At 35.6% G+C, this 21474-nt stretch overlaps 1 protein-coding gene across 6 annotated transcripts in view; it reads right to left on the bottom strand.

The window, feature by feature from the left end:
- The window catches only part of Dgkb (diacylglycerol kinase beta), a 632546-nt gene that overhangs the window by 455747 nt on the left and 155325 nt on the right, over positions 1–21474 (bottom strand). For all 6 annotated transcript variants that reach the window (XM_059279660.1, XM_059279662.1, XM_059279664.1 and 3 more), the window contains one exon: positions 21095–21193. In XM_059279660.1, the coding sequence (XP_059135643.1) occupies positions 21095–21193 (99 nt within the window). The remainder of the gene's footprint in view (positions 1–21094; positions 21194–21474) is intronic.

Raw genomic sequence — 21474 nt, 5'->3', positions numbered from 1 at the left:
AGGAAAAAATTAAAAAGTAATTTATGTTATTTTAAAGATAGATTGAGTTTTCACTGAGACATTCTTGATTTTAATAATAATCCTGACTTCCAATCCTCTCAATGTATGGAACAGGTAAGCCAGTGAGTGATGAGCAAAATGTGCTCCTTTCTACCAAAGCCAGTTCAAAGCTCTGTGTCAGCCACATTACTGATCTATCATCTATCCAGTGTTATGCCATGAGCCGGGGAATTGTGAGACTCTTGAGCAACCAAAGTGAGACCTTTCTCAAAGACCCTGGACAGAATCGCAAGAGGTTTACAACTTAGCAAAGCACATTCTCCTTTGTCTTGTATGAGGAAGCAAGTCTCTAGCTAACTGAGGTGGCTGTACTTCTATAAATTGTTCAGGATAACAACCAAATACAATGCAAGTGTCCAAAATGACACCCCATTTCTCTAACAGCTTAATAAACAAATGAAAGCAATAAAACCTATGTTTCAGATACTCACACACACTTAAATATGAGCAGGATAACAAGTGATTATATGGAATTGCTGCTAATTTTCTTAGGTGTAAGTATAGTAATTTCATTATGCAGAAAATCATGCTTAATAGTAGAAAGTGCTTGCTGAAATAGGGATTTTGTATCAAATAGATGTGATTTACCGTAAAAATATAAATTAATAAGTAAAAAGGATTATGCATATATAGGTGTACATAGTACATGTTATATAGTATTTATATGTATAAATGTATTGCATTCATCTGAAATGCATTAAAATGAATCTCTACAGCCTCACATATGAAGAAATACTTATAAATACATAATAAAAATAATAGCAGTGATTGAATATAAGTTCAATATTTCCTAGGATTCACTGTAATGTGTTTGGTAAGCACTGTATAGTTGTGAGAAAATAAATTATGTGCTACATTTCCATTCTTGGTTTTAAAAATACATCAGATTATTTCCTCAGTGGTATTAGAATAAAAAATGTATGTTATTCTGGTAAAAGCAATGAAGTTTCTAGGTTTAGAAAAAAGAATGGCTGTACATGGAGAGGAAAGAGATAACAAGCAATGTTTTCATGCTGACTTGAAGCTCTATTCCCCCAAATAAAGAAATACAGGTAAGTAGGCTGCTGGAAAAGAATAGCAGAGAGAGTTGGATGTGGGAGTGATACAAGCAAACTAGTTCCCATGAACATTCAGAGGAGGTGGAGTCGACACAGACAGGTATTGCGTTTTTCCCATTGTGCTGATACCATGCCAGTGCCTGATGGTTAAGAAACACACATGTGTAGTTAACCTCACGGGGGTCTGAATGCTATGATCTAAAGTAAAAAAGCCAAAGCTATATATCACATTGGTAAAAAACAAACAAACAAACAAAACGAAACCCAATAGTTCAGGCATAAAAGCAAACAAAAGAATTATTGTAAAAGGAATTCAAAACCCCTCTATCACTTTGCTATCACTTATCTTGAATTAGTAGTTTATGGATACTGATGTGGGGGCTCTTTCTTCCTTAGATCCGGAGGGATGTTAGATAGCCACTGCTGTGGACTGAGTGTGTGGGCTTGGCAGGGAGGTGTGGAGATGGAGACAGTAAAGAAACAGGCTGAACTTCTCTGAACAATGGAATAGAGTAACTAAGGACGAGAGAGAGAAGCCAGCAAAGCTGCAGGCCTACCTCAAGTCAGGTGAAGACATCAATACCTAAACCAGGAAGCTACCAGCCCCGAGAGCAATAGAGGGTGGTACTCCACCTCCTGAGAGACACTTGAAGAGTGAAAGTGATGAAATTGCCCCATCTCTGAGCATCCTTACAATCAGAATGAGTAGGTAAAGGGTGGCTATTAAATTAACATGTCACTAGTTGCCCCTTCTTGAATTACATTAAGGCCTCAGGCAGAAAAAAAATCAGTTGCTACTTCTCAAAACACAAATTCAGATGTCATATTACTGCTTTTCCTCTCTTCTATACATATTTTTAAATATTGAAGATGAAAAGAATAAATGTTTTAGTTTTGAAAATTATCTTCAGTATATAATTCTCAATGTAATATATTTTTAATTAGAATTAATACAGGAACTGTATATTTTTATTTAATCAATGAGAGATGTGACTACAGAAGAATGTGATTGATTTTATTTAATCAGTATCTTTTTAATATTAAATAGAATACACAGAACAGATAATTAGTTTAAAAGATGCATTTGCCTTCAGGGCACTTATTAAGTTCAATTTAATATCAAAGAAATTTTAGAATCCTATTATTCTTAAGTACGTATTAGGATATTTCTTGCCTTTGTATTTTCTAATATGTAATCATTTTAAATTGACAATTTAATCCAAATTGTCACAGGACAAAGAAAAATCTTTGGTGGAGATTATTGGAGGTTTCACTTAATATTATAGGGACATCGTACTCACATTAAAAGAGTCATCAGTTATTTCAAGACTAAAGTAAAATTATCAAAATTAGGCCTACATTTGCATGTGAAAATTCATAATTTTAGAAAGTTGCTTTTACATTGGAACCTACTTCCAGATTAGGAGCAACATGTTTTAAAATTTTAATGATTGGCATCCAAAATTTGAGTTCGAAACAGAAACTCATTTTGCTGGCCAGTGCTCTCATTATTCAAATAATAGAAAAATAATTTTAAGTTATTGGAGCTGAAGATGTAGCTTAACGGTCATGAAGTTGCCTAGTATACTCAGGTCCAAGTTTGATTCTCAGTACAACATATGCACACACACACACACACACACACACACACACACACACGCACGCACACACACACAGAGTGAGAGAGAGAGAGAGAGTGAGAGAGAGAGACTGACACAGAGACAGAGGAAGACAGAAACAGAGACAGAAAGATACAGAGTTAGAGAGAGACAGACACAGAGAGAGACACACATACTTCTGTTACTTCTGTAAATAAGTTTCCACTTTCTGGGTGATTAAAAAATAAAATATCTTTAAATGTTAATGAAGAATTCAAAATATTCAGAAAAATAAATAAAGCAAAGAACTCTTAAAGGACAATATGGATTAATTCAACACACTTTTCCTGTAGTGGCATTCTGAAAGTACACAAATAAAACTATTTTTAAATTGTGTGCTTTCTTTTATATGCAAGCATATATCACTGACATTGAAAAATGAATGATAGGAGTATTTTCAGTAAAAGGAAAAAATAAAAATATAAAAGAAAGATAAAATCAGAATAAAGAAAAAATTTCACTCATAATGGGGCACACGGTCAAAGCTAGAGGGGTAAAGTCATATTTTACTCACCCATCAGAATAAAGCATGTTAGGGTATAACTAGGGTAAAAAATACATTTTAGTTTCTCATGAACTTTCTTGTCATATTCCAGTTTCATAATCTAAGCTTCATAATTTTGTAGGCTCCTCCATGTGTAGACTCAGACACATACTCAAAACACAATTTTTAAGTGGTTCTATCAATACTGGTGTCTTTTAGTAAAGTCCAGTTGAATGCATTGTGTGAGTCCAAAGGACTGTAAATTATTTTTTATTTCCTATAAATACTGTTATATCCAATTAAAATGTAAATATCAAAAATAAAACTTTAGAAGCCACATACAGTAGTCTGTTTTCTTCTCTTGAAAGTAGTTTTCTTCATACACTCTATTCTGGTTATGGTTTCCCCCTTCCACTCCCCCCCAGTTCCTCCCCAGGCCCCCTCCCACCCCTGTCCACACACCTTCTTTCTCTCTCTTGTTAGAAAACAAACAGGCATCTAAACCACAAAAATAAAAATAAAACAGAAAACAACCCAGAACAGGACAAAACAAACAAACAAAAGAAAAAGAGCCAAAGAAAACGCACAAGAAACACATAAAGATGCAGAACTGCATGTGTTTGCACACACGTAAATCCCATAAAAACATAGACCTAGAAAACATAATATATGCACAAAATGATTGCAAGGTTAAGAAAACGCTCTGACCAAGCATTGTAAGACAAAGAACTTCCAAAAATGCCTCTTAGTTTGTTGCTTGCTGGCTTTGACTGCTGGGCATGGAGCAGAATGGTTGGTATAACCTGTGAGAGGCCAGTGGAGAAGACAGTCTCTTGCCTAATCACTCTCTCTACCAAAGTCAATTTTATAAGCTTGTATTACAGAAATTTAATGGGATAATTATTTTACTTGTGCTGTGGACATCAGTTGGAAAAATGCTTGACATGCAAATTTATGAACCTAAACTCCAACCCCAGAATCCACAGAAAATAGCTGGCATGGTGACGTGTGATTTTAACCTCAGCCCCAGGAGGGTGGAGACAGGCAGATGTCTAGGACTCAGTGGCCAAGCAGCCTAGCATACTTGGCAATCACTAGGAAAGTAAAGACCTTGCCGTAAAAATATTTCTCCCTGAAAACAAATAAACAAGTAACATTATATGAACTGAGCAATGTGGTGGCACTGTGTTCCCCAAAATATTGTGTACCCTAATAAGTTTATCTGGGGTCAGAGAACAGAAAAGCCACTAGATACTTAGGATAGGCAGTGGTAGCACACGCCTTTAATCCTAGCATTCCAGACGCAGAAATCCATCTGTTCAAGGATACAGCCAAGTATGGTGACTCATGCCTTTAATCCCAGAAAGCAAGCCTTTAATCCCAGGGAGTGATGGTAGAAAGCAGAAAGGTATATAAGGCGTAAGGACCAGAAACTAGAAGCATTTGGCCTGGTTAAGCATTTGGCTGGTTAATCTTTCAGGTTTTGAGCAGCACAGTTCAGCTGAGAGCCATTCGGATATGAGGACACAGAGGCTTCCGTCTGAGGAAACAAGATCAGCTGAGAAATGGGCCAGGTGAGGTTAGCTATGGCTTGTTCTGTCTCTCTGATCTTCCAGTGTTCACCCCAATACCTGGCTCAGGTTTGATTTTATTAATAAGAACTCTTTAAGATTCATGCTGCAGAGCAGGTTGCATTTAGGAGCATATTTCCATGTACATGTACATGTGTGCATACACTAACAATTAATGAAAGGTAGACCATGCATTGGAAGCAGAGCAGGAGTGTACTCAAGAGGGTTTGAAAGGAGGAAAGGCAAAGCAGAAATGATATATTATGACCTCAATTTTTAAAAAATGGAAAAGAATTTCTACATATTTTACTCTTAATTGAGTTTCACTTTATTTTGATCTCACTATCGTTCATTGTTCTATGTTCTTAACATGTACTTTTAAATATTCTGATAAAATTTTTGTTGAAAAAGTTTCACAAGAATACACATGCACCTGCACACACTACATGCACACAGAGAGAGATGGCTTTTACTATGATTACTTCACTATTTCTACTAATAATAATCATCCAAGAGCAACACATTAATGTCTGATAGAAACATCTGCATATGTATCAGTTGAGTCTAATGGAAGAGAAAGTGAATGACACCCAAGCAGTAGGAGAGAGTAGAAAATCCACCATCCAAAAGCTGACATAACAGATTAATACCTATCATCTGCTACCCATAAGACATCTAATACACTGTCTTTTTGCCTGCTCTTCTTCTTCATAAAATACTGCTAGTTCTAGAATTCTCTTACTGCTTTTCAGGATCCATATAGATAATGAAAGAATACCGATAATAATATTTACAGCCAGAGCTTAGGTTTCCTTTTCATCATCCCTTGACAAAAACCTGTAAGGCAGAGTATGACAGAATCCGTTCTGATCTTTTGTCCATCTGAATATGCACTGATCTCATGCCAGAGCATTTTCTAACCAGATTAAAGTCCAGCTCTGTGTTCACTTTAGGTACAATTGAATTGAGTCAAAAATTTACACTGACTGCCAGTCAACCTTATCATGAACTTTCATTATGTGCTTGTAATTAATTGGGCCCAGCGAACAATATCAGTACTGAGTTATAGCCTCTTTTCCCCTGACCATATAATTAGAATATAATTACCCACAGGATATCAGGATGATGCGGAACCTTTCCTCTAAATGCGCCCTCATTAGGAAATAAGTCTCAATGTACATTTATTCAATCAGTGTGAATTAATTAAAATGTTACTGAAATAAAAGAGGGTAGCAATAAAGAGTGGCTGGCATCTATTAAGAGACTACCACTTGAGATCTGCATGCACAGTTTATGTTCAAACCCATTTAGCATGAGTAGGAACTTTGGCATGTAGTGGGAGCTACAAGCACTGTACTATGAAATCTGACTAAACAAATGTTTTTGAAAAGCATTTATTAGATAGTGCCTAAAATATCTTTAATGCTTGGGTAAGCCTCTAAATACACCACTGTCTTCTGAAAATTCCATAAAGATGTTATCATGAACTTGAATGTATTTGTGCACAAAATCATTTTAATTTTAAAGTATCTAGGCAACTATGTATATCCCTATACTCATTTACAAATATGGATATTAAAATAAATATTTGTACTTATAAAGCTTGTGGAATAATGATTGAAAATTCCTGGACTTAGAAAAGTACAAACTATTTTTGTCTTTTAATAAAACACCCCAAACCACTTAACCTAGCTTAAGCTATTTCAATACCATATTTTCTTTAAACTGAACATATGTATCCACCTAAGAATATATTCCTTTTTAAACGATGCATATTATATCATACCACACATTCAGATTATATAAAACACGGTAAAAATAGTAAATGCATAAGGAATCTGAGAGACATGTGATGCTTCCCACAAAAGAGTGTGAATTCATATGAAAATAATCTACCTACAGTCTATTTATTCATGTTTCACTAATACAAGGGTTATGGACCATTTCAATAAAATTGTATCAAATAAATAAATTATCCTTAAATGAATATTTAGGATTTTAAAAAGAACAATGTCATAAATCAGAACAACATTTTAAAGATCTATGTGCAACAAATTAATATATATTCATTGTTAAAACTTTTATACTTTAAAAATTGGATTTACAAATAGATTTTATAAAACTTAGTTCTTTTATTAGAATTTGACATTCATTATAAAAAGACAGACATATACTAATTTTGAATGGAAATTTGGGGTCAGCAGTAGGATAAATTGCTGTTTTCCATATGCTTTTTAGGAGTAAACTCCAATCAGTTTGTAAATAATCCTTTTAGTTTTTAAGAATATTTATTCTATAACATTATATTTGTGTGTACATGTGTGTGAGTGTGTGTATGTATATGTATATGGTAGGAATCTATGTTTTGCTTATATTCTAGCATAAGTTACACCCAGACATTAGATGCATCTTGTTGGAAACTAAATAATGAAATGAACAGTTGGACAACTCTATAACAAACAGGTAGAGGTATGTTCTTTTCTAACATATAAATGTTTTTAGTATTTTAATAATGCAACCATATTTTTTCATAAGCACGCCTGGAGAAGAAAAATTAAAATTAAAGGAATATGGTAGACGAACCATATGGAACATGGAAGAAGAGTGTTTCTGACATGTCAAACAGCACAGAGGAGTTAGAAAGGATTTCCAGTAAGTCCCTTGGGAGCCCAGCGCTCCTCTGTGGCTCCCTCCAGGAAGCACCTCACCGAGCACAGCACCTACTGAGAACTTCCAGCTCTGTTTTCTGGAGAATCATTTTTTGTTCACGGGAACAGATTCTCCAGGAATGTCTCTGGTTTCAGAGATCACTGAAATGGGTCACTGACTTCCATGATCTATCGCAATAGTCAGAAAGGCCTAACCCAAAACTTCAGGTAGTTCAGAGCAATTCTGTGGTATGACTCTTTGTCCCCAATCCCCAGTGAAGTTCTGACCAAGTTAACTGTCCCTCTGAGCACATTCTCGATAACTGGTCTGTGTTTCTACTTCTCTGCTTTTCTCGAAAGACTTTCTTGTTTCCCTCTGAAGAGCTTGCGTTCCTTCATAATCACATACAGCCAAATCCCTCTTTCATGGTCAACTGCTGTGCCACCCTACCTCCAACATTCAAATTACTTTAATAAGAGTCAGAAAGATTTCATAGTCAGAAGGAAGAATAATGTGGACTGAGAAGGAAGAAAGACAAACCTTGGAGAATGGTTCTACACATCTGAGTACGCTTGAAGTAACTGTCAAGAGACAGATTCATGTGGAAACACAGGAAATACCTCTGCCCACCAGACACGATGGCTGTTCCACGAAGTTGGACTCTCAAGCACACAATGGTACCAATAAAAAGGTGAATGGCCAGAGGTTTTTGTTTTTTCTATTTAAATTACAGTGTAAACATAAGAAAGATTATGATAGGTGTAATAAATTAAGAAAAATAATTAGTCACAGAAAGAGAGAAGGTAGAGAACACTAGAATGAAAAGGGGAGGCACATAGACACAGTAAAATCCATGGGTATGGAAGAAAAATAATCAAAGGAAATAATTTGAAATACACTTGTGGATGGTATAGAGCAAGCTTACTACAGAAGACCAGAGAAGGTTTCTGAGCAGCATTCCTTTAGGATTGGTGTAACTCAGGTAAATGAAGCTAGAAATGCTACAACTCTTGAGACGGTGTTTTAAGGTTTCTCTTGCTATGATAAAACACCATGACCAAAAGCAACTTGGGCATGAAAAGGTTCATTTTAGCTTACAACTCTCGTGGCTCATTCCATCGCTAAAGGAAGGCAGAGCAGTACCTCCAGGCCTAAACTTGGGTGCATGGGCTGGAGCAAGGGCCTCAGAAGAGCTCTGCATGTTGCCTTGCTCCGCATGACTTGCTCAGCCTGCTTTCTTATACAACTAAGGACCACCCTAATTAAGAAAACACTCCACAGGCTTTCCCACTGGCCAGACTGGTGGAGACAGCCCATTTGAGGCTCCCTCTTTCCAAATAAACCTAGCTCTTGTCCATTGGACGAAGCAAACTAAACAAACAAAAAACAACTAACCAGGAAAAAGGATGAGGAAAAGAAGGGAGACCTTCAAGTGACAGGTTTTATCATCTGGATTTGACCACAAAGAGGGGGCCTAGAGGTCCCCAACAGAATTACCACACTTCCTGGGTAAACAGCAACACAGGTTGACCTAGGCAACAAAAATAGGGGTGAGCTAGAGATCCCTGGACTGTACGAAAAAGAGTGTATGGAACAAGTTACATATACAGGTGTCTGTCATTAGGTTTCAAGCAAAAAAGAAAAAAAAAGAAAGAAAGAAACATACAATGAACACTGAATGTGGAAGAAGGCATAGACATGAATCCTTTGTGATCTCCCCTCTCTCAGAAAGAAACATTAAATCCAGAGATGATGTTCGCTAGTGGAATCTATCCTTATATGCCTAATGGCTTTCAGACAGTCTGTTTTAGGCTGCATTCACCATCTTAAACTTAAGAGATGACAGTAATACAAAGTATTAACTTCTGACGTTATTAGATCAGGATGTCCATCCCACCCACCACAATTGCCCTGGGAAGAGGACAAGCAGAAAAATAATAGAGAAGTGAAATTATCAGGGCATCTTCATGCCATAGTTTGTGGCACGTTCGCCTTGTCAATGTCTTACTAGAACAGCCACATTGGAACACATTTGAGGACAGTGGGTGATTTTAGCAATTACATGAATTTTATGAAGGATTCCCTTTTGATAGAGTGTACCACAGCAAGCTTTTACCCTGAATGAAAATTTGAATAGTTACCATTTAAAACTATTTTATTTTATGATTTGGCCTACATTTTAACACTCTTTTTTTTCTTTTTTTCTTTTTTAGAAAAAAAAGGGGCTATAGTAGTGGTCTCATTAAGAAATTAAATATTTAATTCATTTGGATTATTTGAGGTTAGACATGACATGGAATTTAATTTTCTTTTGAGTGTTCCATGTAGTTACACAATAATCTCAACATGGCTGATGCTCTAGTAAATGTGACATGAGGTTACATAATATATTTCATTATTACACATGATTTATGTGTCTTGATACTTTCCACTGGTTCTTAATATCTAGGCCCATGTCCACATTATTTAATCAAGTCACCTTTAACAAAATAAAAATATTGCTAGGACTCTTAGAATAGGTCTTCCTCTTTATTATTTTCAATTTTATGTGCTTGAGTACATTTTCCTATCCAGGTAACTTTGGAATAATTTCATGAAGCCAAAAAGAATTGTATAGGAATTGCCCAAAGGAGATCAGTCAAATTGAAGACACGGATTCCTTTTTTTCAGTTTGATTTTTTTTCTCAGTGTACTTAAAAATAAGCAAACCCTTTAGTTTTATTTCTTACTTTTAGGAATAGCATGATGTCTTCTCCTTGAATGATATTCTCTTGGAATCCAGTGCACTCTCAGTACTCCTACGCACTGGGGAGGATCAGTGGCCCTCCATGTTGACTGTGCATTACTCTGATGCTGGTGCACTGTGGCTTATTTTTTCTCTCCTCCTTTCCATCTTTATCCTTCAGTCGCTAGTCCTATGTTTCAACTGTGTTAATTTGGAGTAGAATCCTGCGTTAATGTCCTTTATCAATAAAGGTTGCAATTGCTATTTCTTTCATTGTATGCAGTGAATCTTCAGGCATGTGCTCTCTATAAAATCTATGCAATATGCTACTTCCTTGTTCTATAGCTGCAGAATTATTACTAGTTTTGGCAATACTAAAATGAACTTTAGCCAAAAGCCATCATTCAACATCTAGATTAATGATTGTTATAAAAATGCACAACAAGAACGCAGGAACAAGACTTCCACGTTGCACTGGCAGTTGTGGTATCGATGAGATGCAAGGCAAAGCCTAGCCCTGCCATATTGTGATCTCAGGATGGCATAAAAACAAAACTCGAAAGTGTTTCTCTAGATAAACACTACCAAACTTGGATCTTTCATTCTTTTCTAAAGCTACTAAAACCAAAGGTTAGGAAAAAACAAACAACCACTGTCAAATTGTTAACATTTTGTGACAGAAATGTCTAGTTCTCAGTCAATTTTGGTATGAATTTACTCATGCTTCTGCTGTATGTTGTATTCTTCTGTGACCTTCCTTAAACATTGTTGGCAATTACTTGTAGAACAGCCTAAATCATTCATCAGTATGCAATCCCACATCCTTATTTTTGAACCACAAACACACGTGAGTTTTTTGTTTCATTTGAATTTATTTTAAGTTTTTCATCTTGTTAGGGTTGTAAATCCCTTTGATATGTTTATGTATGGGTACAGATTTTTGATTTCCATTAGATTTTATCTTCATCAAACTTCCAAATTATATTTTACTGGCACTGTGTTTTGGCTTTTCTATGAGCTGCGATAAACTTTCCATGGCACAGTTTGTTTCCTTAAAAAGAGTTATAACTTGCAGTATCTACTACTATATTTTAAGTAGAAACCATCATAGAAACTTATAGAAATATTTTCATAGTCCTATTAAAAATAAACACAAAAATAGAACTCTATGATTTTAGGTAGAAACAAATATAACTCAACATAGATAATGACCTTTTTCTTAAAAAATGACATCCTTGTGTGTGTGTGTTTGTGTGTGTGTGTGTGTGTGTGTGTGTGTGTGTGTGTGTGTGTTATCTCACATCAGCATACAGATGGTTTCCTCAGAACATAGCAATGTTACTCTAACCAGGACAATGTAATGAATTATGGTCGATCTCACAGCATAGATGATGTAATAATTACACAACGTCATTTTGTGTTGCCCCCTTTCTTATGATACATACTTTAGTATTGTATATGAGGAATATACTAAGCTAGAAACAAATGTAGGCCTATTTTATATACAACATAATACTCTAGTGCTCTGTACTGCTCACTGGGATTTGAATGCTACAATTTAACATCACCTATCTAAAAATTAAATAAATACAAAGCAACTTTCCTTTATGAATAATACTGTGAAACCGAATCTTTTAGAGTTTCAAAATATAGAAAAAAAATGAGATTCCTTTTGCCTATCATTACCATGATGACAATTATGAATTGACCTATAATGAATATTAATTAAATGAATATTAAGTAATGACACTGATGAAACATTTATTGAGTACTGACATTGTACTTTATCCCCATTCTTTTGACAAAAAAAAAAAGGTGAAGAAGAAAACTACATGGGTACAAATTGTAGGTAGGTTAGGCAAAATATTTCAAGACGATACATGAGTTCAGTGGCTATCACTTAAGGTGAAAGAGGTAAGTGGAAAGGAAGAGTGAAGCAGTCTAAACAGTAGAAAGCTAAAACGTGACACCCAGAGCAGCAAGCCCCGACCTCATTCAAGCCTTCACACCTCCCCACCACACACTACAGCTAAGGAAGTTCAAGAGCTCGCAGAGGGAAGAAAGTTACGGACCGTTCACAAGTTTCAGAACTGAAGGGAATTCAGATGTGTATCTCCTATCACCGGCTGATGCTCAGCATTGGGCTTGTCATTATTAATTCTCACTTGTGTGAGGTAAGTGATAGGTAGACGCAAAAAGATCCCATAATAACCGAGCTGTGAAGAAGACTCGCATATCGTATTCACTCCCTAACAGACCTTCTGACATTCTGTGGAGTAGTGACTTCGTTTAACACATGCTCTAAGGAAGACTTCACATACCCTCTGCTATTTAAGATGTAATCACCATATTTACAATGTATAATTTAGAATTCTTAAAACTGTGGAAGAGTGAGAGAGATCGGAAGAGGAGAAGTTAATATGGCATATGGTTCTCTGAGGGTGTTATACGTAGGACTACGTAGAGAGCTGCTGCAGTAACACCATAATTGGCCACATTACAGAGTTAACACTGAAGAAGAAAGAGAGGTGGAATCGAGACCATTTGACTCAAAGATGAAGAATAGTCATAGATCCCAAATTCCCCATATAATCGTGTTTTCCTTTCTGTGATCTAAGAAGTTTCACTATTTATCTTGTTGGCATTAGTATAAACTTCACTACAAAAACTTAATAAGATACTATAACATGAGAATTTATACCAGAAAGAATGTCTCAATTGTCTAAAATTAGACAAAATGCCTGATATATCAATTCTTCTTTTTTCTTTCTTTTTTTTTGTTTTTTTGTTTGTTTGTTTGTTTTTTGTTTTTCGAGACAGGGTTTCTCTGTGTAGCTTTGTGCCTTTCCTGGAACTCACTTGGTAGCCCAGGCTGGCCTCAAACTCATAGAGATCCGCCTGGCTCTGCCTCTCAAGTGCTGGGATTAAAGGCATGCACCACCACTGCCCAGCTAATATATATAAATTCTTTAATATGCCATCTCTTCTTGTTGATGGATATTGCTTTGATTATGCCTTCCAGTGAAATGTAGAAGTTTAAATGGAGATGACATGATCATTGAAGCTAATTTAGAATTTAAAATGTATTATTTCTGTCAATACAAGGTGTCTATTTCAAATATTCCAGATATTATGCCCTGTGTGGCAGATGTGTTTGTAGAACAGAAATAACTAATCTCTGTAAATTATAATCACTTATAGGACAAAACAGGATGTGACAGTGATACTTTGTACTGGTGGTTACAAGTCAGGAGAGTGTGTTCTTTCTGAAGACATCCACTAAAGGGTTACGTATAACTAAATAAGGACTAGGCAAGGAGGTAGCCACAAACAGTGCATACTTTAGATGTGCTCAGTTAGAAACATTATGTAGCCAATCCTCATAATAATTCACAATACATGGAAATATATTTAATTATATCTATTTAAATATTAAAGTAGCATGTCACTTGACATATCTAATTTAGTTACAGAAACATAAGAAAAAGATCTAAGTACCAAAGAGGTTATTTATTATAAGGTTCTTTTATTTTACTGAATTAAAGACCTAAAATTTATGACTTTTTAGATTTTATGAATATTTTGTTATTTTACAATACAAGTTTAAAATTTAATTTTTAAATTCTAGTGTAATCCTTATAGTAACAGATGATATAAAGTAATCATTTTCTAAATATAGGTATATTTTAAGTCAGTTTTCATGAACTATCACATCTTTCTATTTTCCAAAGGGAAATTGGGAAAAATGCTATTAACCAATGTGGCATAATAAAGTAGTGTCTGTCAGGATCAGATGCAGGTTACTCATTGTGTGTGGTCTGGAGTGGTAGGTCCACTTCCTCTTCCACCTGCAGCAGAGGAGCAGTCACGTGCTTAGATGAAATTTAGGCTTTTAGCTTATCTTACATTTCAGGTGGGTATGTGTTATAATTCTGTAGTATAATATCTGTAGATAATTTGTATCATGTATTTTTATGAGTGATGAGAGAAGGTCCATTTACAAACGTTTATAGACAAAGCATATACGTATTTATTTCAAGTGCTTGTTTGGGTCTCTTAGCCTTTTGAACTGGACTATTTGCTTATTAATGATTTTTGTATTATTTACACAATATTTCACTTGTATTTGTGCATAATCAGTATGTATGTATATATAATCAGTCATTCTGGGACATTTTGAAGGAAAAGTCATTCTCTTATAGTCAGGGTCTGCACTTAAATGCCACCATCTCATTAAAGATCCTGACACCACTGTCCAAATGCTCAGTCTTCCATGTCTCTCTTTTTACAAAAGTTTCCCTGGGTGATCTGTGACCTATGAACTGGTTGCATCTTCTTCTTTAGTCACTCTGCTTGTAACACTCAAAAAAAAAAAAAAAAAAAAAAAAAAAAAAAAAAAAAAAGGTTGTCCCCATTCTCAGCCACTACTAGTTCTATAGTTCCAATAGAGAAGACTCTTGGCTTCCAGCTAAAAATACTCTTCTAGCACTAATATGGAGGCCCACAAAATCTAATAGTTCTACCATCTCCCTCATCCATCACTGACTTAGAGTGATCGTTGTTACAAGGCCTCGGAGTTATGATGAGTAATGTTAGCAGGAGCATCCAATAAACTATTCTCAGAGTTCCTTAAGTTTCAAATACGTAGTAAACACTCTGTACACCCAGATCCATGGCTGCAGATTTCCTAACCATCATATGAACTAATTCAACATAACGTTAATTCCAAAATTCTGCTCTCTGCTAGAATCTTCTTCAACTTCCCTTACTTCGTCAGCTGTAAATGTCTTTTGGCTGGGCATATCACAGCCCCACATCAGTAAAATGACATCTCCCCTCCATGCTTAAATTTATATAACATCACATAGATAGCAAACTTCTCATTTTACAAAACAAAGCTAATCATGAAACAACTATTTATATTAAATAAATGTAACTTCTTGACAAGGAAAAGACATCTTTCTTTCTCTTGTAACGTGTGTGTCTTTTCTGCAGTAGGGAGCTGAAACAAAGGGGGGAGTAATTACGATAGGAAACTGTTCAGATACCAGAACAGCTGCAGTGGAAAACACTGAAGTTTGAACTGTTGTAAGGATGTGGAATGGCATTTCTGATGAGAAATACTAACACTAAACAGCGTCTCTACTGTAACTCAACTCTTGCATTTTTAGGTGCATACCAAAAAGAAATGAAGACATGCCCAAAACACACATGTTCATTGTCGTGAGATAAGGTAATGGCGGCTGCATAACTCTGAGTCCACTGAACGTTACTGAATGTGCTCCTTAAGAGGGCAAATTTTATGGCCTGTGCATCTTATTTCAATATAGCTGTTTTCATCAAAATAGCTAAGGAATAATAGCATACAACTAGGTATCTTAAGTTCTTCTTTTATGCTTTGTATGGTGTGATAAAGATGACATGAGTGGTCATTTCATAATAACTAAGCTCAATACCCCTGGTATTCATGGTGAATACTATCTCAAAAAACTGAGTTATGCACGTTACAAGGGATGAAACTTCCACTAAAGGAAAGCAACAATAACAAAAACACCTAGTTAATTTTTATTTTGTGTGAGGTCTACTGTTTTTCTTTAAAGAAATATTAAAATTATATAGCAGGTAACAGTGTACATTCATTCCTGGTATAGTCATGAGGGGCCACAAGTTAGAAAAGGTTCAGTGGCCACTAGTTTGAACAGTTTAACAAATTCTCTAAGCAGAACATTATTTTGTTTAAAAGATGAGCCTTTAAATAGTTAATGGGTGTAATATTCAATGTATTTACTCCATTATACAAAAATGACCTTTAATTCTTGCTTCGCAAGGCAGGAGGAATCCTAAGATGAAGTAATTTCACCTGATTTATTAACATATACAAGCCTGCAGAAGCTTGAAAGAACAGGTGTACTTTGAGAACTACAAGTAGCTCAATTATCCTTGATTTCCAGTGTCTAATGTGGTTTGCAAGAGACTGGGTGGGTTGATCCAGGGAAGAACTTTGTTTACCATGGAAGAGAGCTTGGAATTCAAATAAGGAAATTTTTGCAATTAATTTATGCATGAAAGAGACATTTCATGTTTGCATTTTAGACTGTAGACCCAGAAAGCAGCTTAGAGATGTATGGAAAGGAATCCATTCGGTAAGAATGCCACGGGGCTAGTCAGTCCCAAGGGAAAAATTGTCACGGATGCATGGGACATAAAAAGACAAGAATGTGAATGTTACAATAGCAGACTCAGTGATTAACTTGCAATTTATGATGAAGAATACAAGATAAGATTTGTGAATGTTGTCTCAGATAAGACACAGGGGGCTTGGCCTGGCATCTGGAAGAAGGTAGAGAAATGGATTCCATGCAGTTCTGGAGTGGTAATACGCTCCTATGTCATCCTCTTATCTCCTTCTGTAGTGGTGTTTGCTCTGCCCATGGCCTTGGGCTATAGGGCCCAAAGGAGGGGTGCTCCCTGCCATTGTATGTGACCTCTTAAAAGGAGAGGGGGAGGGGTCACATGGCCCTTCTCAATACTCCTGCCTGTGAGGTGGATTTGCTCCTAGTCAGATCAGGGGATGACTTCAGTTGTCTACTCTATTCTGTATTTGTGAGTGTATTTCCTCAATTTACCTTAATAAATTTCCCTAATACTTCTTAAACAGACTCCCGTGGATTTATCATTTTATCCTTCATTGTTCTATTTACTTGCATATAAACTTAGAGCAATTACTATCTTTAGTTTATGAGCTCACTGTGATTTTCAAATAAGTTTGTATTTCTTATTACCAAAAACTCTACTCTTTCATAATTGCTATTTCTCTCTCCTTCATTATTGTTACCTAATGTCATTAACCCTAACTCTAAGACTCACCCAGTCCACAGTAGCCTCCAGTGTACTATCCTCTCATTTCCCTGGTGAATCAAGGTTATTTTTTTATGAAATTGTTGTTGTGCAGACATTTTAAACTTCCTGATTCTTTCTATTCACCTCGTATGGAAAATATGACAGAATCATTTATGCGGGGCTTGACTTTTCTGCTCTTGGAATTGGAATGTACCTAGAAATAAATATGAGGTAAGGTTTAACTAGAGAACCGTGTTCACTCACGCTTCCTAGCCATGTGCTAAATGTAGGACGTTAACTGGAGACGGTTGCCTCTCACTCCTTGGTAGCTATACTGGGTTTGTTTGATCCTCTAGTTTTCATCTCCCTAGGTGACTTCAGAACTAACTTCGAGCCAATCTTCAGACTTCTTACAGATCTTGCAACATCCCCACTTGCAAGCAAGGATCCAGCTCCCTCTCTCCAAATATGTAAATTCTGTATCTTTGTCCCATCTTAGCAGACAAATTTTTTACTCGAAATTAGAAATCATATCACTCCTTATCTAGGCAAAATCTGACAAATTCTAATATAATTCAGAATAAAATGTAACTAACTTATAATAGTCTGACTACCCTACACAGTATGAAATGTCCTTCATTTGTACAATTCTTCCTCTACACACTCTGGTCCAGCTATTAACATCCTTCATTGTCCTTTCAACATGTCCAGTATCTCCTGCCTCAGAGATTATGTTCTTGCTAGACTTTTATTAAGCCCTGTCCCCAGAAATTCATATGGTGCCTCCTTCAATTCCTTTCTTCAGTGAACTCCTTCTTGTATGTAGATTCAAAATTTCTTCTATGTAATTTTTATTTTGTTCTTTACACTAAAACTATCATACATCTTTTTGTTTGGGTATATATAAGATATTAAAAATAACATTTCAATATTATTTAATAAAATATATTGGAAAATATTACATTGTACTCAAGTCTTGCACTAATCCCGAAATCCAGACCAAAGTTACTCAGAGTTAATTCTTACAAACAAACCAAAAGCCCAAGGAAGCAAATAGATTCCAAAACAGACTCTTTTCTCTAAAAAAATAAAGAGTTTGCCTCCGTCAATACATTGAAAAAGGTCCCTCTATTTTAATGCTTATTTTTAAACATGATAGTAATATTTTATTCTTCTGTCATTGTATTACTTGTTCTTACAAAACATTCCATTGTGTACTTCAGTTAGGACCTTCATCCTACTCTGCTGGAAGGAGAATATCATGATTAATGAATCACAAATACAGGCCAATAATGACTTTGTTGTGATTTTATTCTTGAATTATATCAGTACTAGAGATCATCAAATGACCTATTCTTCTGGGCATTTTTTATGGTAAAGGCAATTGAAATGTAGTCTCTTTACAATTTTTCAATGTCCTATATAGCATTATTATTTATAGATATCGTCCTTGAAATCACACTTCTAAACTGACAATTCCTGTGTAATTGGAATTGTTCCTCCTTTTGGACAACAGCTCTTTATCCCAGTTACAGTAACTACTGCTATGATGAAACCATGACCAACAGCACGGCTGGAAGAAATGGATTTATTTGGTTTCTACTCACATATCATCATGCATCATTAAAGGAAGTCAAGGCAGGAACTGAATGAAACAGGGCCAAAACTTGGAGTCAGGACTGATGCAGAAGCCATGGAGAGATGCTGTTTATTGGCTTGTTCCACATAGCTTTCCCAGACTGCAATCTTATAGAACCCAGCCAAGGAGAGGCACCACCCACCTTGGCCTGGGCCCTCCCACATCCATCACTAATTAAGAAAATGCCCTACAGGCCTGCATACAGTTTGATCTTACAGAGAAGTATTTTCAGTTGAGGCTCCATCTTTTTCAATGATTCTAGCTCATGTCAAGCTGACATATAACTAGCCAGCACAACCCTATTCTCCTTCCTCAACTCTTGGTAACCATCCTTCTGTTCCCATGTGTTTTATTTAGTACAGTCAGGGGCCAAATAGTTTACTTATTTGTATTACTCTTGACCATTTTATCACCCAACTGGATTGTGAGATCTGTGAAGGCAGTGGTGTGGCTTTTCCTTTTCACTATTTGATACTACACAAAATATTCTTTGACACCCAATAATGCCTGCTGAATGAACTAATACTTTTAACATAGCATCTGCTATAGTATATGAACTCAGTAAACAAGCCCTAGTGTTACTACATTAATTAATAATAACATACTGAATGTGCTACAATGAACACAGGATGGAACTTCTAGGTTATAGCTCTGCATGTCCATGGTTAGCAAGGAAATAAAATCAACCAGAGACATAAGGTCCCTTTAGGAAGAATAGTAAATGTGTAAACCATTGACACAAGAAGCCAGACCCAAGTGACACCAATAACAGGCAAGGTGCCATCATAACCCCTGGAAAGATGACAGGGGACGAGCCCCGAGAATAAGAAAGGACTGAATGAGGCATAATGAAAGTCATTTAAATGTAGATAAAGTTTTGTCTCAAAGAGGAACACATTTCAGAATAGACTGTAGTCTAAAGATTCAATGATTCAAATGTTGAGATACAAAACATGATAGAAACCATATAAATATTTGATGATAGAAAATAACTTTTCAGAATCAAAAGTATTCAAATGTAGCAATGAAAATTTTTTTTCTAGATTGTTGGAAGGCAGGAATATCTATGAGACACATGTTACTAAGCCTTCAATTTCCCAAAGAAATGAGTAATAGAAAAATAAGAGTAAGCCTCATGGTTGACATTCTGTCACACATCCTGGCAAGAATGGTCCTTACTGAGCAGGGCATCCCAACTCAATCTCAATGGCAGAAAAATGAATTTGGCTTTTTGTGGAAATTAAAACTTCATGTCAAAGATGCATCTAAGTCAGGAACATTGCAATATTTTTAAAGAAAAGAAAAATAATGTAAAAATTCTATAATCCTTTCATCTCTCTAAAAGCATAAAGATAACAACAAATTAATTTAAAATGTAAAGTATTTTATGAGTCAGTATTTATAATTAATTTTATTTATTACATACATTCAACAAATATTACATTGAGAAAAAGATTAAAATTAGTTAACACTATCTTCAGCAATATGAAGATATTTTCTTTTCTTTTAGTAATTTGACAAAATAAAGAATTTATAATAACTTTGTAAGTAAAGGTATTTAAAACGCCATCAGCATTTTGCAGATAATCAGAAAATGAATCATAAGTGGGTGAAAATTGAGTAATTTGATTAATTTCTCAGTTGACCTTTACAAAAGTATTCGTCTAATATTTCTTAGTTGTTGCACTTTTGTTACATAAAACCAAAGTTCCAGCCATTTCATTCCCACGTTGTTCTTGAGAATGAGATGTGTGTTACACAAAGTTGTTTGTTTTGTGAAATAGTCTTTCATTTAGAAATAATTTTGGATTCTGAAAATGAATATTGTCTTTGAACTCCTGTGTCTATCCTTATTAAGAGCCTGCTCAGAACTGCTTCTCTCCTTCATTTTTCATTTTTATATTTATTTAATTAGGAAATTAATCTACATGTAGTAAAATGTATTGTTATTTAAAAAAAAAAAAAAAAAACACCTAGCGAGAGTACACAACATGTTAAAAGGTCTGTGTTATCACTTCAGATAGTCTCTGACCCTAAGGGAGGAACTTCAAAAGTGTAGACACAGAGTGTGTATTCCTATCAAAAATACCCACAAGAATAACTTCAATATTCTGGGAAGGTAGGTCTATAAAATATGTAAAATGTAGAAGTGTTCTGCCCATATAATTTCTGGTAAGTACAGCATGACGAAGACAACCCTCACATCAGCTCCATTTCTACGATACTCTACCCCACTGTGACTGTACACGAGGACAAAGAGAATGCCATGAGCAGAGGTTTCTGCTCAGGAGTGACGAGGTAGGTTTTGTCTTAACACATGAAAAATTATTCCCGGAAATACCTATTGTTATAGTGTTCCAGTTATTCACAGTGTCCACAAGTGACATCCAAATGATAAGGACAAACTCACCAGTACCACCGGGCAGATTGTGGTGGGTGGTAAAATATGGTCCTTCAAGGGTCCACAGTCACATTCAGGCCTCAGATGAGAAGCACATTTGTTGTGCAGCTAGGAAAGGAAAGAGAAATAATATCAACTCGACACGACATGGCACACAGGGAAGAGTGAACTGCAGCCTAGACGCAATACTACATTATAAGTGTACTAGAGGAATTGTAAGAACAAAGCGTTTCCAAAATCTGCTGCAAATTTTATATCTAACGACCCCGCTTTCTTTGACAAACACAAATTATCTCCCGTTACAGTTCCCCTGCTTATCTTTCAGCATGATCTTGAAACCACTGTGCTCTGCGGATGGTTTTTTTTTTTTTTTTTCTTTTTGACCCTCC

Source organism: Peromyscus eremicus, chromosome 14 (assembly GCF_949786415.1).
Source record: "Peromyscus eremicus chromosome 14, PerEre_H2_v1, whole genome shotgun sequence".
NCBI classification, from domain to species: Eukaryota; Metazoa; Chordata; class Mammalia; order Rodentia; family Cricetidae; genus Peromyscus; species Peromyscus eremicus.
The sequence above is the reverse complement of the archived record's forward strand: the minus strand, read 5'-3'. Positions and strand labels throughout refer to the sequence as shown.